This window comes from Amia ocellicauda, chromosome 21, assembly GCF_036373705.1.
Source record: "Amia ocellicauda isolate fAmiCal2 chromosome 21, fAmiCal2.hap1, whole genome shotgun sequence".
Classification (NCBI taxonomy): Eukaryota; Metazoa; Chordata; class Actinopteri; order Amiiformes; family Amiidae; genus Amia; species Amia ocellicauda.
The window spans coordinates 18044696-18064382 of NC_089870.1; the positions used below are offsets into that span (position 1 = coordinate 18044696).

The 19687-nt window shown below is 36.5% G+C and overlaps 1 protein-coding gene across 3 annotated transcripts in view; it reads right to left on the bottom strand.

Annotated features, from left to right (window-relative positions):
- bcl11ba (BCL11 transcription factor B a) overlaps positions 1-19687 on the bottom strand; it is a 52097-nt gene that overhangs the window by 23565 nt on the left and 8845 nt on the right. For all 3 annotated transcript variants that reach the window (XM_066694052.1, XM_066694051.1, XM_066694050.1), the window contains exon 2: positions 15536-15910. In XM_066694052.1, the coding sequence (XP_066550149.1) occupies positions 15536-15910 (375 nt within the window). The remainder of the gene's footprint in view (positions 1-15535; positions 15911-19687) is intronic.

The following is a 19687-nucleotide window of genomic DNA, read 5'->3' on the forward strand; positions in this document are numbered from 1 at the left end:
TAAAGGGGGCCCCCATTGAGGGCAAAGCCCATATGTGCACAAAGCAATCACAGAAAATGAGAATCTAAACACAGATTTTCAAATCAGCTTTTAAAACGTTTATTTTAGCTTGAATTCATTCTGCTTTATTTACTAATATGGTCAAATGTAATCTTCAAGGTAACACTGTAATTTTTCCAAGTCTTTCCATGACATGCCTCATTAAAATTACCAGCATGTACAATAGGCACTTATTCCATAGATTCTGTATAGCTGATTAAACATAACAATGCTAATTTCGGCCCGTAACTGACATGTGTTTTCATCTTGGTAAAGTGGGTACAGGCTAACACAAAGTGTCCACAGAAGCCCACTGCTATTATCGTAGAGATACTCATACCATGCATGCATGCATACCCAGTTATACTGGATTATACACAAGAGCTGATGCGAACGTTCAGATACGAATGAGCTAATACACTAGAGTCCCTTTAATTTAATTTCACATGGCACCTCTCACTTTCAAATTAGGCAGATGGCCAACGTTCTGCCAACAGCACAATTCCACATCCTGTCTCCTTAAAAAAAAACATAATGCAGAAACCTTCCTGTAGGTCCATTTAACACCCAAACTAAACACAATTTAATTGCCAAAAATAAAGGAAAGGGGCATCATCTATTGTACACCTAGGTGGCAAGAAGCAGAGGAGAAAAAAACGATTCAGGAGAACCATGGGTGGTCCTACCTGGCAAATTCCATTGGCCAGTTTAAATAATATAATCAGAACAAAATGAAAACTTTGATATAATTAAGGGTGGAGAAATGTAACCATACAAAAACTTTAAAACCTATAATTTCCTTAAAGGTATGCCTTTTATCTATACTGCCTTCAACTAATGCCAGGTGTGTTAAACACCTCCTCATTCAGACAAGAGAGGTGCCAGTTTAAAACAACACGCTTCTGCCCTCCTACTCCGCAGTGATCAGCAATTCTGGTCAATTAGGCCCTGTATTCTTCATGTGGGTTTTGGTCTTTGGCATGTTAAGAGAAAATATATATTTTATATCATTTTTGCTTGTAATCATTTGGATTCATTTTGAGCTTTCAAAGTGCTACTTTTGGCTGTCATCCAGCATTGTCTACAGTCAAGGGGTCTTTCATCATTGCAGTGCCTCACCTTAATTATATATTTATTTTTGAATCCTAATGGTTGTAAATATATAATAATAAATCCAATGGTATTAAAATTACAGGTTCTCTCTCTTGACATGTTAATGTACTCTCTTCTCAGGCAACTGACTCAACATATGAAATCCTAGCCATTTGTTACTGGATGTTCAAGATGAAGCTTTCTGACATTCTTCTTTTTTCTTCATTATTCATAAACATTAGATCTCTTAGACCCTGAGTAATGTAATTAATTAATGTAATAATTACTGGATAATGTACAATATTAAAATATTAAGGTATAAAGGGACAATACAAATATTTTTTTTAACTAACTTAGGATAAACCAGTATTTAGATTGAGCAAGTCAATGTGGTAAATTGTAGCAACCTCTGAAAGTATGCACGTTGATTAGGTAAATACTTCTTTCTAGGTATAAACCGCACTAATGTTGTGGCAATAAAAATGTACCATGAAGAACACCTTCATATAATGTAAAAACAATACATATATTGTATTATTGTTAGAGATCTATTCCTCCTCTTGTAAAAACACCAGGAAAATACTTCTTTCAAGCATGACTATGGCATGAGTTGTCAACAAACAAACAACTCAAACCAACAGTTTGGAATTCACTTCTGCTGTGAGGAGAACCATGGCAATGCAGGCAGTTCCAAAGACACCAAACAAAACCGTATTATCCATGTTTCACGACTGAAAGGGTTAACTCCACTTAAATTTGTGTCTCTAGGGATATCAGCTATGCCAGCTTCAACTATGGAAACCCGGCCTGTGCTTTGATAGAACGAATTTTCTGAACCCCGCAGACGAGAGCAATTATTATAAGAGACCATGATTACAGGTCTGCATATCCACACAGAGCTGGCATTCACTTTTTAGAGGCAGAACATTTTACAAAACAGAAAGCACAAATATCAATATACAGGACTTCTCGGGATTTACCATTTTTAAGCCATAGCCATTTACTGCTACTCAAAATCCAGAGCTCCTCTGCAGCTGTTAGCATGTAAAATTGGACAGATTTAAAGCTTAGACAATGGGATCTACATGAATTCTGAAAGCAAAGCCGCAACATACATATTGCTACATACAATCTTCAAAGTGCAGTGGTCCATCAGACCAGTTCAGACCAAATTTTAACATCAGTCTAGGAAAACAACTCTCCACTCTTTGTAATTGCTGTTTAAATCCCCCGAATTTCACATTATTCCAGTACAAACCTAATCCTCCCAGTTAACCGACTGAAAAATTAGCTTTTGTTAAGTGGTGATTTCTCTTGCTAAATGGCAACACCCTTTGTCAAAAATACTTTTGGCTGAAAGGCTTCATTAAACAGTAGGATTTAAAAAGTAAACAGCAAGATTGACTAATTCCTTTAGAGGTTATGTCAAAAGCCTTTCTGGCCCAAGAGAGGATTGCAGCTGTCGTTAAACCTGTACCAACCTGTTAATCCCCTCCTGTCCACTGTATTTTTCACCAAACAAAATTGTGCTGCAACCGTAATCCACTCCATCTAAGGTGCTTTACTACGGTCTATATGATCTATGGTATAGGGCTGACATAACTCCAACTCTGCAACTCCATGTTATTTACTTTCCATGGCCCTGAATGTGAAGTTTCATATTTTATCACATTTGTTGAAAAGGATGTTAAACAGATGTGTACCCAACACTTATAATTCTTTATAGGAATTGTTTATCATCACAGAAATATCGCTCAGAACCTAAACAATCAAGTCTCTATATGTCCAGTAATGTGCAAAAGGAACAGAAGAAGGCTATGTTTGATTACAATCAAATATTCAATTAGTAATGAGGGTATCTTTGTAAAAATATACCAAAGCACAGGGGGGCTGCATACATACGTTCTGCGACTTTATGTATTTATGGAGACAAGTAAGTAGCAAAATCGACACACATCTGGACAAAAATATTAGCATATGCCAAATTTTTAGGAGCATTTGCAACCAAATTAGTGGCAAGTTTATTCCCTGCTGCGGTAGGAAAATATAAAATATACCACCATGTGACCACTATAAACCCACATGTGGATTGTTTGATGTCTTTATGTGGGATAATTTTAACTCGTTGCAGTGAGTTTTTTTGGAACATGCCATACATCTCTGCAAGATTTAACACATTAGCTTAGAATTACTTGCACCTGGGAACGTCAATCACGTGTAGCGGATCCCAAACAAAGATGATTGCAGTAACGACGGCCTGAAAATGCGCTCGTCGGCTGTCAGGAGAGAAGCACAACCGCGGTTCATTGTGCTGCCGCTCGATGCCAAATTATTCACAGACTGCGACTTTTCCAGTGTATTTATTTTTGCCAAACATCGCAATGACGTCACAGTTGAGGAAAAAGAGGTATCCGCAGTCACCACACGGGAAACATGCCCCGCATTCAGATCACTGGGTTTAGTTAAAAAGGTTGGAGGTCAGTTTATCATCCTGTATATACTTCATATACACTGTGAAGTAGTAGTGGTTCATTACTGTCTTTTCACATAATTATATGACAAATCCATCACAGCTTTCTGGTCATAAAAGCTCCTGCTACTGAAAGGGAGGATAAGTATCCAAAAGGAAAGACAGTATTTCAAACCATTTAGCTTTCTTTTCCCATAGCTTTACATCTATAAGTCTTAAATATATGTATTTTAGTTTGGGGGTGAAATAAAACTGTGACAGGTCTATAGGCACAATTGCCATATAAAATATCTTGAGACAGCCTTCCTTAACTGTAATATTAGCAGGCACTTGTGTGGCAAGATTATTCCTATTACCAGGAAATTATTAAACAAATGTCTTTCCTGCTGAGTTCAGGAGTCTAATTTGATTGTATGTGTGACTTTGGCTCTAGAATTAACCATGTTTATTAAGTACTGAGTGCTGGTCAGAGCAGCTATGGTAGAATACAGTGCCACAATCATTAGGCAATGGGATACATTCTCAGTGTGTGTAGGCTTTAATAACATTGCGATCTGACTGTGGTTGCTGTAGCATAGTAGTTTACAATGCAGTTTTATTATGACTTCCCCAATGCCTGAAATAGAGAGAGCTTTAGTCACATTGAAGATGTGTTTCCTAAAAAAAAAAAAAAAAAAAAGACAATTATAAAAGACAGTAATATTCTGGGGAGAAAAGGAAAACTAAGCTATCTGGCATTATAATTTTATTTTCACTAGAGAGAAGAGAATAATCTGTCCTGAGTTTGAAAATAAAATAAATTCTATTTCATTCTATTAGGAATCTCAATATAAAAACACCTGTTCAACAGGTAATTACTACAAACTGCAATCCATTCCTGAATATACATTTTTTTATGGAACTAAAAAAAAAAAAAAAGAATGATTTGATTAAGGGCCAGCATTCTTATTACACAATATAATTTTATTAATTCAGTGTGAACTCTGAATTGTACAGAGGCTTCTCACACTAAAAGACTACTTTTCTATTAAATTCCCTTTTGAAATTAAAATAGGATGACATACCCCGTTTTGTAATGTCTATCTCCAGTATTTCCATAGAGGCACTTCATGTTTTCTTTGTATTGTATTTTGCACTGCAATTATCACAACAGTTGACGCACAGTAAGCCTTTTTCAATTTCCAGAACTGTTTCTGCCAAATCTTAGAAAGTGGTTTTCAGCAGTACACTGCTGCTTTAAATGTCTGTCTGCTTTGGATATCTTTGTTTTGGCATTGGCCCCAGCCTCTCCACGTTGATAAAAGGACTGTGTTTAATTCTGTCGTTATGTTAAACGGCTGGGAGACCACCAGTTTAAAAACACACACACACACACACACACACACACACACACACACACACACATATTTGTGTGATGCTTCTGCCAAAACCACAAGTGAAGGGCCAAAATTCCTTAAGTAAATACTTGAACTCCAAGGGCCCTGAGCAAAATTTTAAACTGAAATGCTGCTTTTGTAAAAGGGGTATAAATTTAACTGCAAACCAATATGATAGCCCCCATGGGATATTTAAAACGGGTTTAATCTTCTGGGAAATGCTTAAAATAAAATTAAGGGTATTGAATAACACTTTGCCAAATCTTTCCTTGATTAAAGGGCTATGACTACATAGATACTTTATAGCAAAGCATAAAAGTGAAAAAATGCATCAGCCTTAAAACAATGATGTCACTAGCAAAGTTTGGACTTTTGAAACGAAACATCCCTCAGGTTCAATTAGTGTAAATATAACAGGCTTGATGGAAGTTGACTACGCCTTGACATGTATAAGGATGCAGATTATTGAAATGTGCATTAATATTTATTGTGTTAATCCCAGAATGATATAATGGGGTTAATATAATAGTTGTGATCAAGTCTGTATCAGTATCAGTCAGACAGGCTGACAAATCAAAAGAGAGAGACAGGATTACATCTCTACACGCTATAGTGAAAGTGACACTGAGGGTATCAGGTACATTGTATGATCAAATTGAAATGCATACTCCGGAGATTATGAACACATATGAAAGACAAACACGGTGTGCTCAATATATTGGTTGAAATTGTAACCTGAACTGGAATGAACAAATGAATGAGAATTAAATGATTGTGTGAAAAAGCACAACTCTGAATTGTATATACAAGCGCACAGAATACCCCTTCTATTTGCAATTATACGTGATTGTGGAAAGCACTAAGAGAGCAGTGTAATAAAAAGCTCGCACAAACACACAAATGTGCCATCCTCCTCCTTTCAGCCCCCCACCCCCCAACCCCCCCAACCAACACCAGCACCACCAATCACAACACCAACGCCAAGACATCAATTCTCGCAAGTCGCACAAAATTACCATGCATGAATGCAAAAAAGCCTGATCAGGAGTAATTAACACGGCTTCATATGCAAATTTTATTAATGCAGAACTACAAAGTCATTATGCAAATGAAACTTTCGTCAAGCCTCTTGACAAATATTCAGTGCTCGAGCCAGAGAACAGGTTTTTCTTTTCTTTTTTTTTTCAAAAGCAGTAAGTATGTATAACAAGTATGTAAAGTTATTTTAAACTTTTAGAAATGAGTTTTATGTTCTTATGAAACTTAAAATCTTAGCAGTAAGGCGATGATGGCTGGGCATCAGCAATTAAAAAGCTGGCTCTTGGTAATGACTGTTTGGCTTTAGAGCGAGGTAATGAACCTGTAATACAGTGAAGGGGGGAGAGAAGATATGAATATTCATGAGACGCACTGCCTTTGATGATTAAAGAAAATTTTAATATTTAAATGAGTGCATGCAAAGTGATTAACAAAAAAAAAAAAAAGCAACGAGGCAAAAATATAAAAAGGATTTGGAGATGCTAAGAACTATATAGATGCAGCTTTCCTTTTTCATGGCCTATTAATGAGTCAAACTCCTTTTTTCCTGTAGCTGGACGTCTACCAGAGAGTAGGATTTTGAAATAATTTCAAGCACAGCATAAGGTAGCAGTTTCCTGGGTTTTGAATTGGTGGATTAAGTATAGCAAAAGTACTGCACACCAAGCAGGCCCTTTCAGCTGGGCACTAGACATTATAATCACTGCAGGGGTAAATATATGTACGATAACAATATCACGCAAATTATCCTATCAATTACATGTCCATGGAAATAATTTAATACAATATAAGGGCAAAAAAATGCATGTTATAGGTTCTGGAAAAAGGAAAATTTTGATAAAAACAGGGACTGGGCTGTTACTCTGTGAACTGCAGTTTAAAAGGTTGATAGATATAAAAAAAAACATAGTTAATAAAATTACAAACCAGTATATAGTGCATTTTACTTTAATTTAGGGAACTGGTGAGTGGCAAAGCATCCATAATACTGAGAGTAATGAGTGAAGTCATAATTGCATGTGCCTTACTTAATATAGACTGCACCAAAAACAAGAAAGAAATATCTGCCAGTTTGGCTTTTCCATAATTATTAAAGCACCAATATTCTAATTATGAAACATATTAGTATGAGGTTTGGAGAGAGATGATAAATGATTAAAAATGTGTACATATAAATACATGTATTTATTTGTAAAAAAAAAAAAAAGAAATCCAAGTATCCATTATCAAATAAAGCCCATGCTCAGTATATCCCTACACAAAAAGGAAGTCAAATGGCACGGCTACACACACACGCAACCACAAGCACACACACCCATACTCGCACTACGCACGCTGGCATCCTCACAGACTATTAAATATGCATCCGAACTACACTGCAGATAGTGACATTTCATTTGAAATGCATATAGAAAACCTCTTGTCGGAACTTTGCCAAGAGCTAAAATATCCAAACAGCGCAGAAAGAGAACAAGACAAAAGTGAGCAATTACCACTTCAAAAATGCTTCCAGTCCAAGGCGTACACAAGCTTTATTGAAACAACAAAAAACTAAAACACCACCAGGAATAATCAAAACAAAATAGCATATTAAATCAAATTCATATTCACTTCACTACATGATCTCTCCACATTTATTGTCTGGCACCGCCTCAATATTACAACATTATATGTCTTTGTAATTTTTAATTGAAGACAACAAAAAAAAAAAAACATGTGTGAGGTAATATTTACACACACATTTCACTGCTTATATAATGTTTTATTGAAAGCACTCCTGTTTTCAGAAGAACTATAAAGCATCTAAAAAGAGAGATTTTACAGAATAAACATTTGGGCAGATAGCTTGTGCATCTCTAGAAGGAAGGAAGACGGCACTATCTGCAGACAGCACTGATCCTGTTATCCTAGCTATATGTACACTGGCAAAATGATACACAAATTTGTTTTGAAATATCTATAATTTATAGTTTTAATATAAGAACTATATCTTGTTGTGCAAATAACACAAAGTTTGGTGGTGGGGGGGTTGTTAGTTATGGTGTACAGTATATTGAGTTTTGTTTAATCTATTCCTGCATGCATGAGACACACACACGAACAGAGGTATTTACAGCATGAGAACTATATTTAACTTTAGTATTAAAAATAACAAAGCGATGTTTATGATTGCAAACTAATATACAGGAAACCCCCACTAGAAAAAATAAAAAAAATAAAAACGTCACTCACATTTACCATCCAAAAATCAAGCTGGCAGTGGGAACTAGCAGCTGGCATGAGACAGAGTTTTCTGACGAAACAAATCTTTCTGGGCAGCCACTCAAAAACAGGTAGGAAAAGAGTGCTCAGAAACAGGAAGTGAAATTGGCCCGGCAGTTTCTCTGCATTCACAGCCAAGTGTGAATTTAGGTTATCTTATACTATTAAACAGAATACCCTACAGTCAATTTACCCACTATAAATAACAAGATGCAAAATATGCTAAATATCAACCTGCGGTACATTGTTTTACGATGATCTTATATAACAAAACTGGTGTCTATTTGTGTTCGATCTAAACAAAGGCGGCTACTTTAAACTTTGTATTCTGATTGCAGCTACATTTTCAAGAATTGTAAGTGTTTCTCACAGAAAATTCCTCTTGCAGACCAGAAGGATGACAGACACATTTAAAGGCACTCAAATGCAACAACCCATGTCTGTATTGTGTAGAAAAAAAAACATGCTTTTATAAGAATTATAGACAATAGTTTATTTTTCTTTCTTTTAATTGTGTCAGTTGATTTTTGGTAGTTTATTCTTTCTTTATTCTAACACAATGTTATAGGAACTTTCACACACGAACGTATCTTTGCACATGCATGTACATTATTTTGTAACAGAGTTGTATGACCATTTACTTTTTTTAATTCATATGTCTTCACCTTAAATCTTAATGAAAACATGCAGAGGTTTGGGTTGCAGTAAGTTAGTTGTTACTTGGTCTCAAGACCCTGTAGTTGCAGTCATGAAGAAAATGCTGTATTTTGAGTGAAAAATATTTTATTCTAAAAATATATACCAAACACTATCTTTGTAATTCCTAAACATATTTATCAACTTATTAGCTCTGGTTAAAAAAAGATTGCTGGAAAGGAAATTATTAATTTGAATGTATTCAGTTTTTTAATAAGTGTATTTCGAACTGACAAAAACTAACATTCCAAACTGAAAATGAGTTTGTTTTCCTTCCGAACAATGTTTCACCCATTTCTAGGCAATGCATATTAAATATTAAAATAAAGTCTCAGCAAGAATAATCTCTCTTTAAACAGAATAAAGACCCTGAGAAAAAGGATTAGGCCTGTAGATTTGCACAATAGTGCACATTTATAGTAAAGGGATTTTTAAGACAGAAAATATTGCGGCCTTGAGCAGCTATATTAGCAGGAACTCTTAGGGCTTTTCCAGTCATGTTTGATTTTATGACTAGCTTTCCTCATTCTTCAAGAATCTGCTGCAGAATCTGCCAAAAGGACTGTCATAATTTATGGAGTGCTCCTCTTGTTTTTGCATTTTAAATTTGCCTTCAGTACCTCAGATATAAAACCAAGCAGCAGTTGCATCATTTATTACGGAACAGCCCCAATATTGTCTTTGTTTATTTTTTAGAAAGCTACAGATCTGCAGGTTAGTTCATTTTATTTTTGTATTTCTGACAGCTACACTCAAAATATTTTACTAGGGGAATGTGTATTTTTCTTTTTGTCTTCAATATTGAATAGTTTTGCAATAAAATAAGCTTTCATTCTATAGTAAACATCTTCCAGATACAATTTTCTCCCATGGTAAACACAAATTAAGACTCTACACTGATGCAACAAAGAACTGCACTGAAATACTGGAGAAGAGCTGGAAAACAGATGCTTGTGGTAAATTGCCCTATAAATATCCTATGTTCCATGAAAGATTTACCACTATGATCTTCTACACAAGGAGTTAAAAATAAATACTTCTCACAGTACTTGTTATATATGTAAACCTTTCGAAGAGATTTGGTAAACACTGAACATGGAGTTCAAGTCCAGGCCAGGGTAAAAGCAGCGATAGGAGTAGCTAGGTAATCCCATGAAGCCAATAAAACCTCTACCATGATGTGTATCTGTAGGACATACATATCATACATCCTCTCTTGTGTATCTGGACAGACCAAAACAAACCAAAATATGTATTACTAGATAACCAAGAACTTCTTAATTCTTGCCAAAAACAAAACACAAGTCAATCAAATGAATATATTTTGTCGTTGTTTTTAATTTTTGTTTTGTTTCTTAATTATGGTGCAGCAGTTTGCAGAGAAACACAGTCGTGGTCTGCAGAACATATTGTCAGTGGTAGGGAGTGTCGGGGCTCCATAAAGGTGGGATGAACACAAGCCATTTCTTAACAAAGACCTGCCCCGTTTTCCATTTTGCTTTAAGCAATCACGGGTCACCATAGCTCTCTTCTTGGGAGAAGATATGCTGGATCTGTGCCAAATCTAGGCAGCACTGTTAAAAAAAAAAAAAAAAAAAAAAACAGCTTGAGATACTTCCTCTACAATCTTTATGTGACAACAAAAGCCTTCCCCTAGACACCTTTTGAGACTGAATGAAACATTACAGGTTTATCCATGTTTAACTCTTTCCCTACTGCACCCTTTTAGTGAATGCATGGCTAGCTGAGAAAAAAATGGGTTGATTTTTTTTTTTTTTTTTGCAGTTTACCATAACCATAATTTTACAGCAATAACTCGTTTAAATTAGAATTTCTGCTCTGTACTAATTAAGTGTTATTTATAATATAGATAGATAGACAGACTGAGATCCCTGGTGTTTTTCATTCCAGGGTAAACCCAGTTGAGTCACCAAGCCCCACCGCCGGCCATAATGTTAGGATTGAATGTGAATAATGTTACCAAAACAGGACAAAGGACAAACATTTATTAACCGATTCCAAAATAAACTTTTCTTGGCAAAAAGCATATATTCCTGTATTCTGTCACGCGGTTTTAGTGCTGTATTGCCATCTGTATTTGTCACTTCCGTCCTGCTCGTCTCCCAAAACATGTTTAAGCTGATGCACTTTTTTTCCTACTCTACTCTCCTGTTAAGATAATTGCAAAACATTTCAATTAGTGTTATGGTCAGGGACCGGTGAGACGTGCACATCAATTTTACGATATGTTGTCTTTCCTGGTGATTGAAGTCCATCGGGTTTCATCTGGATGTGTGTTTAAGGTGACAGACGTGATGGAGCGCAAACTCCACGCCAGTAAACTGCATTCCTGGAGCTATTATACAACGCCGAAGAATGTCATGACATTATGCCTTTACAAAACAGACGTTCGCTTTTCTCGATTTTCTCCCGTTTTATTAAACTAATGTTCCTCTATCATCCATTGCCAATAGAAATTCTGATCTTTATATTGCTCCTCCACCCTTGGAGCCATAGTATGTCACTAATATTGCAGTACTGTTCAGAAAGAGGTGGTGACTTCAGGGTTTTTCTGCTGTAAACAGGATATAAAGTAAAGGCCTAATATCGCTCCATGAATCAGTCTCATCCACTACCCCAAGAAGCCATTCTTTGGATGAGCATTGTCTTTCTCAATATGACAACAATGCTATAAACACCACAGTGAAAGCAGAATTACTTACACCAGAAAGGAGGAGAAGAGAGATTTAAATACATTTGCCGGTCTTTCCATGATGAAATCTTAAGATGAACGAGATAGGAGAGTGAGGCGGAAGATTGTAAGCAGCAGAAATATGCTTTGTGAGATCAATAGGTCAGAACGGACAACAAAAGACAGTAATACACCGCTACGATGGCATGACAGAGGGCCACAGCGCACACAGCTGTGACTGCTAATTAGGCAGCGTATTTTAATGAGAGAAGTTTGCAATTTAATCATGGCAAGACGTATCTGTTCAGTGTGAGAAGACGATTGCAGTTTCACAGAGGCGGATGTTGGATGCTGAAACTTTCTTTCTAATAAATAGTTCCCATACACTGTGCAGTAGTCCAACAAGTCCAATGGTCTTCCATCTCTGTGTAAAGCACTTTGTTGATTTGTATTGTATTTTCTCACCGGTGGAAACTACTAACATAAATCTTTTAATATGATCAAAGACAAATAACCGTCTAACACATCTGTTCAATGTACCACCTATTATTCCAGAATAACACAATGCTCACAAAGGGACAAGGCCAACACCAAAGCAACAGCAGGAACAAACAACAAAATCCTTGACCGAAAGACTAAACATGGAATTTTTCAATGTTGTGGAAAGAATGACCTGCTATATATGAAGGTACATCTAACCACGAACCTGTACTTCACACACTTTTCTAATCAGAGTGTTTGCTAAGAAAACAAGGTGTGCAGTGCAGTGCGTTCACTGATGCACGTAAAGCTTGTGGTTGTGAAAGTTCAAGCCACAAAATGAAATGGGTGGATTTCAGCAAAGTAAATGCAAATAACATTAAATTGGAGAGCTAGAAAACTTGAGATGTTATACGCACCCTGATATCACAAAGCCATGCTGAGATGTGCATTTCATCCTGCCACAACCACTAGGCTTTTTGACACTCACCCCCCAACGAAAGATGGCTTATCCATTAATGTAGGACACCTTTCACGCAAAGGTTTTGATAAAGTTCTGTAAGTCCCTCCTAAAGCAGTCTGAAGGTTGTCAATCTGCTGTACATAGAAAATGTAAATACTGCCAATGACTGATATGATCAAGGATTATGGCTCAATTAAGTCACATTTATATGTTTTTAAATCTGGGCATCTGACATTTAATGAATATATTAGGAAAATATGTTTTAAACAATGTATTTGTATATACTGCAGAGCCAGCCATACTACACTGCTCAAAAAAATTAAGGGAACACTCCCAAGTTCAGAAATCAATGTTAAGTGTTCCCTTAATTTTTCTGAGCAGTATATAAAGAAATTAGGTATAAATGTAGGTATGCTTAGGTATAAAATGAAATCCTAATATCTATAATCTGATTTACAAAGAGAGATGTTATGTGTAAGTGATTGTTTTCACATTTGTTTTAAACTGTAGTTTTCAATATACTTTTGAACACAACGTGGTATTTAAAAATCAAATAACTTCAAAGCTCTGACCATAGAATCCATATATGAACACATAATTACAACCATAAACTAACTTTATTGCATGTACCCCTTGAATTAAGTGTTACCCATGTGTTTTTTTTTTCATGCTGTCAGAATATTTCTGCTTCATACCAATCCACAGCTCAGTATGGAAAAAAAAAAAACACTGCAATACAAAAACGGGAAATTCTCTATAGATTAGCAGGCATTATTGGTGCCCTGAATTTATACTAGTTAGGTCACTAGAATATTGTAGCAGCACTTTCTAGAATAAAGTAAAATTCTTTGAACATAACAGCTGTTCCCTCAACAATTTAGTGTAGTTTAACAAACATTTTCATTATGTTTAATATATTATTGAATAACACTGTTACATAGACAGTTACCAATACTTAATTCTATACTCATATACATACTTTTCTACTTGTCCATTACAATACTTTGTTAGTAGTGGCATTCTCTTCATTTGTGAAGAAATGTAATAGGCCTTTATGTAGTTTACAAACAGTGTTTTATTGAAATATATTTTTCCTACAATAAATGTTAAACTTCCCTGAGAAATATGATGTCTCTCCCTGAGTTTGATACAGAACACATTTATTTTTTTCCTAAATTGAGCTGGATGTGAAGATTTAAAATTGCCAGTTCTGCAGTAATTTGAGACTCCCCATACCTGGCTTGCTGTAAAAAACAGTTTTAAATTTAAATATGTCCACTACTCAAAATGAAGGTCTGTGTCGATTTCAAAGGGCTGTAGCTATTCCAATCTCTCTTGTCACAAATATTAAGCTTTTGCAATTGCTGCAGCGAACTCAGCTTTTCACAGCATGGTGACAGAACCTCTCTAGCTCCAAAAATTGAAATAATCATGTAAGGTATTTCTTAGAAATGGGAACTATCATAGCAGTATGAATCATAATATTGTTCCTGGGTTTTCTAATTTCAGAAACATGTAAATCAGAGGAAGTATACATGTTTATTTATATACACACGCACACACGCAAACACACAGACACAGACACACACACACACACACACACACACACACACACACACACACACACACACACACACACATATACAGATATTTATTGCTCATAGCTTGTTATTATATTAATTATCCCACTAACCATATTTCCCTTATGACTGAATTGTTATAATAAAATACATATAGAAATCGAGGTATATGCACCGAATAAAATCTATGTTTGAAGTAACATTTACTTCAGCAATAACAGTTGTACTCGTATTATTTTGTAATATTTCCCAGGTGTAACTGACAACTAAAACCCATTCTATCATTAGGTCTTTTTCTAATGAAAAACAGCCTGTAAACAAATACACATGCTATGAGAGATGTGTTAATATGCAGGTTCAAAGGCATTTAATCTTACATAGACAATACCATTAAAGCTAAAGCATTTCAGCTTAATTATAAATATGATTTGGGTGCTTAGATATTTAGATGGTTCTTTCATCTGACCAAAACCACAGTCTTTTCATACATATGTCGAATAATACTGTGTGCACTGTTCATGTAGGCGATTAAGGTAATTAAGTTGCTTGCATTGAGTATATCTGCTAAAACATAAGGAATAATATTAAGCGTTATGTTTCAGCAGAATAAATAGTCGTTAGAGCCGCAGGTAACTCTTGTAAATAAGACTTCTGAAGAAAAAGTGTGCCATTAAGGCATTCTGCTGGTGACATAAGCTGTTTCTTCACATTTCCATGGTAGTTTTGTCAAACTCCGAACATTATTTTATGAGAATCATTTTATAAGATCCCTCTGGGTTCTTTGAGAAGGCCTTGCCTGCACTGTTTTGCAAGATAACTATTAAAGTTTTTTCCCTGCAGCAGGTCTAAACTAAAATGCCTCTTTACCCTACTGAATAGGAAACTAGTTTTTTAATCCCTTTTTTAAGTATTTGAATTTTAATGAGCTTTTCACCTTTTAAGCAGATGGCTCAGGCAGGATTTCTCCATGAAAGTAGGGTGAGTTTTCTGTCATGTTTTCCACAATTTGTTTCAACTACTAACCACTTCAGGGGGTTTATGGTGCTCATCTTTTATGTGATGTTTCATTTTGAACAGCACAGACCTCCCTAATGAAATCAGGTGAAAAACAATCTATCTTGAAAGTCTGTGTCGAACCGTATTAACACCTCTGTTGAAACCTCCGTGTCTGCCTAGGTCAATCTGAGTGCATTATGTTTACTTCTTCTGGGACAGAAAGTCCATGGGAGTGTTTGTCCCTTCGCCGCTCCCCATCTTGCTGTCAGACATCAGCTGCTATTCATAAAAGGGTTTTTTGTCTCGGCTATTTTGGAGACTACCTCGGTAGAAGTGCAAAGTGAAACATACCTGCTGTGATGTTCTCTTGCTTCGGGCAAATTCCTTTTGTGGGAGTCAACAGTCTCTCGTCCTCCTCTTCAGGCGTCACCTGGATTCCGATTTCTACTGGTTCGACCACTTTCCTAAGCTCGGAGCGTGGCGGCGAGGGGCTGCCTCTGTCCACGCTTTTCTCATAACACCCCGGTCCACTAATGAGGCCATTACACTGCTTCTTCTTGTGCTCAATAAAAACCAAGATCTCCCCCAAAGGGAAATTCATCTGGCACTGTCCGCAGGTCAGGAGATCGTGGTCTCCCATCCCGCCAGCAGAGCCCGTGCCGCTGGCATCCAGGGGAGTGTGAGCTTGAGTGGTGGCAATCCCGGCTTCCACATGGTCAGCTTCAGCTGCGGAGAGAAATAAAAATAAGACACGTGACCAAGCATCCCACCAGCCAAAATCACTGATTCATGTTGGTGCATCATAACAATAATAATCTACTGCAGAGTGGGTACCTACAAAGCACTCTTAACAGTCGTGCAAGTCGTCACAGATTGCACTGTGGTCCTTACAATCTCTCCAGAGGGGGCAACACAATAATATACAGAACTACATGACATTCTGCAACTCTCAGTGAGATTTTGCACTTATTTTAGAGGCACCTAAATGATTGCAGAATTGTACAAAGTAGAGGTCACGTGTGTCATTTAAGTTAGACAGTGGCCATCACCTCGAAAATGCATAACTTTGCTTGGAGCGAGTACACAACTCAGCATTATCAATATGCTGCACCAATAATTTTGAGGGTGAGACAAATTGGAGAGGCTAGTGCAACCTCAAAAATATATGCAGCCACAATGCATGAAGCTTGCAGATTTGTAAGGTGATTTTGTCACCCTGATAAACATTCACAACGGACATAGCTTCAACCACAAAACACCATGTTCATTAAATATGCATATATTCTTGTTACAGTTTCCATTTTCTTCAGCCAATTCAAATAAATGTATCAGTTTGTGCAACAAATTCAGTTTAGGGATTTGTTTTAAAGCATCCATACACTAAATGTGAACAGTTTATTTGATGTTAGTAGTGGTATTAATTAGTACAGTAACCAATGCAGTGCAGGAGTATGTGTCAGGGTAATTGCTCTACTTTACTAAATGTGAGTGTTGTCCTCCACTCTCTTAACTGATTTTGTTTTTAAAAGGCAAGAAACCAGAAATGCAAGCCTCTGTGGAAAAAATACCACTATGCTGCATAGGAAGAGTAACCTTTACGTTACTTCATCATGACGTCCGCAGCTCTGCTCAGAACCATGCGTTTCAGAACCGTCACGTTCCTGGGAGCGTCCTGCTCAGTCTATACAGTAGACTGGAGATTTGAATTCTGCCCTAAAGGCTCAGTGGATTTCCGAGTAACTGAAGTAAACTTGGTAAACAAAAGGCACCAAAGGTGAAAAAACATGTAAGAATATAGCAGAAAGCCTGGTATTGACAATAGCTGCCAGTCTGCTGCTTTTGCCATCTCTGATAATGTTACGTTCTATTTTATTATAATGTTAACATCTGACAATCAAAAACAAACACAAATGTGTATGTTAGAAACGTACTAAACTGTTGACAACAGCACAACATGCAAAATCTGTGCAGTTTGGTGGGCCTCAGCAACTGCAAAAACGTGCAAATAAATTTCGCTTTACATGTATACCTTTACATGTGTCTTTTTGGACATGTAATTTGTGCTAATATTCTGTATCACAACATAAACAAGTGGCAATATATACCATATATTAAAATGTTACAATTGTAACAGTAGAAATGATCAACTGTTGCCGCTTACTAGTGCTGTGATGCAAAAATTAAAAAGCATTAAAAGCTAAAAAAAAAAAAAAAAAAAAAAAAAGTCAACTTGCCTGCCTCACCCCTCACACCCATTAACCTACTTAATGTTTTGCAATTAAACATACATGCACATAAAAAACTGTTGAAAACTCACCAAAATACATAAGTCTTTTGGTTTCAATTGTATAACTAACATTTCCTCTTACCACAGGTATACAGGAAGTAGACTAGCCTGTGAAGTCGCAAACGACTTGTCTAATACACTTAAAAAAAAAAAAGCAGTGTTGCATTACAGCCCCCAAAGACACCAGACACAGTTTAGCATGGCTTTCTAAACAGTCTCAAATAACTCTGGACAAAGGTTAAGGGGGGAAAAAAGCATAACTCTGCAAAGATATCTATGTTTGTAATGTTTATATGTTTAAAATCGAACTGTTCTCTCTCTCTGTGTGTCTCTCTATGCAAAGCCACAAACTGGCACAGCAAAATCTTTGCATATTTTCTTTTGGCAGGTTCACAGGCACATCACCAGCAGTATCCTCTAATCAGACGGCAGACTCCTTATAATACGCCTCTGATAACAATGCAGTCACCTAGGTAACATTATGCCTCACCATTTCTTTGATCCTTCGACAAATACTTCGTATAATTCTATCAGTATAAAGAAATGTCAGATGTTATTTGTCTTTACCTCTCATTTCGCAGCAGAAAAGAGAAAAAATATACATAACCTGTTCTCTTCTATCCTATTTAAGCCAACAGATCTAAGTCACCACTCTAAAGCTAGTTACCACTTTAATACCTCTCATACAAGTCATTACTTATATTTTATTTCAACTTTAATTTTAAATTTTGAGTTAATTTCTAATGAAACGTTAAAACGCTCCTGACTTTGGCCCAATTTACCTCATACAGAGAGATGACTCAGTCCTTGCTTTAACACGATTTTGGTTGCTGCTATGAAGAACAAAACCTAAGTAAATCATCCACCCAGAAGGGCCACCCGTTATATCCCTCAAATACTAATACAAATGCAAATACCAATACTTTTTTGGTCTGGATCGCTTTACTACAACTGTAAGCGCACAGGATGCTCCAAATGATATCATCTTAAATGAGATAACGAAAACGAGAGACATCTGTTCTTCTCGTACACAGATTTGTAGCCATCCAGAGAGCGCAGTAATTTTTACTTCAGCAATGCCTGTAAAGAGTTTACTTGCCCATGTGGTCATATGCTTTGCAAGTATTGCCCTAGGAAAACATTTTTATTAAGTCTTATTTTTCCTTATACTGTGGTCACATCACTACTGCAAAAAATTTAGAACAATGTTTGTTTAATTTAGATAATATAAATACTTTTCTGGTTACACAAAAAAAAGAACCATTTATTCATATACATCTGCAATAATCAAACACTGCAGACTAACCGGCTGAGGGAATGACTTTAAGATAAGTTTTTCTATATATTTTGTGTGTTTTAAGTATAATAATAATGTAACATTTTTATCAGCTTCATACCCTGGTTTAGATTTAGGAATCTGCAACACAGCAAGTTGGCACAATACAAACAAGAGCTTGCAGGAATCCAGTCAAACCCAGGCCTTAAAATGGCACAGTCTGAAACTATTAGCTCAAAGTTTACTTCCTATGTATTCTTTATTTTCGGTTTGCATCCCCAGAAGTCACCTATCACTTGAATAGATCCACTGCTTGCCCCTCGGTGGCCCACTGCTGAGAGAGGTGTAGCTAGAATAGCTGCAGGCTACCCTGTAACCGATGCATGCCAATGCCCACTTGTGATTGGCAGCCAGATCTACAGTTCGCCGAAAAGGATCTTCATTTATTTCCCAGTCCCCCCACTGTCACCTGAGGGCAAATACGAACCCCATCAGTGATGAAAGTGACCCCCTGCCCTGCAAAATCAAGATCTGGAAATTCACTGCATCTCTGAGCTGAATTTGGAATCCGGCCTGACAGATTGCATTTCAACAACCTTCTCGTTCAGACGGTCAACAAACAAATGAACCCCTGTAATGAGGCTCCGTGCCGGCCCATACAGGAATTCAGTTTATTCCATTTCCTAAATGACAATGAATATTGATTACAGTAGCCCGCATGCATACAAACATTTAACTCTTCTGCCTTTGTTTGTGTTCCCAAATCAAAATGCACAGAAAATAGTGGTCACATTTTGATTTAAAACATCATATCTGGCTACCATTAGAGAGGCCAACTGCTCTTATATATAGTTAGTAATTGCAAGAGACCCAAGAGACCATATGAAGTGCTATTTAATTTAATGTATTTATTGTTTTTGTTTTTTTAATTAGGCCATAT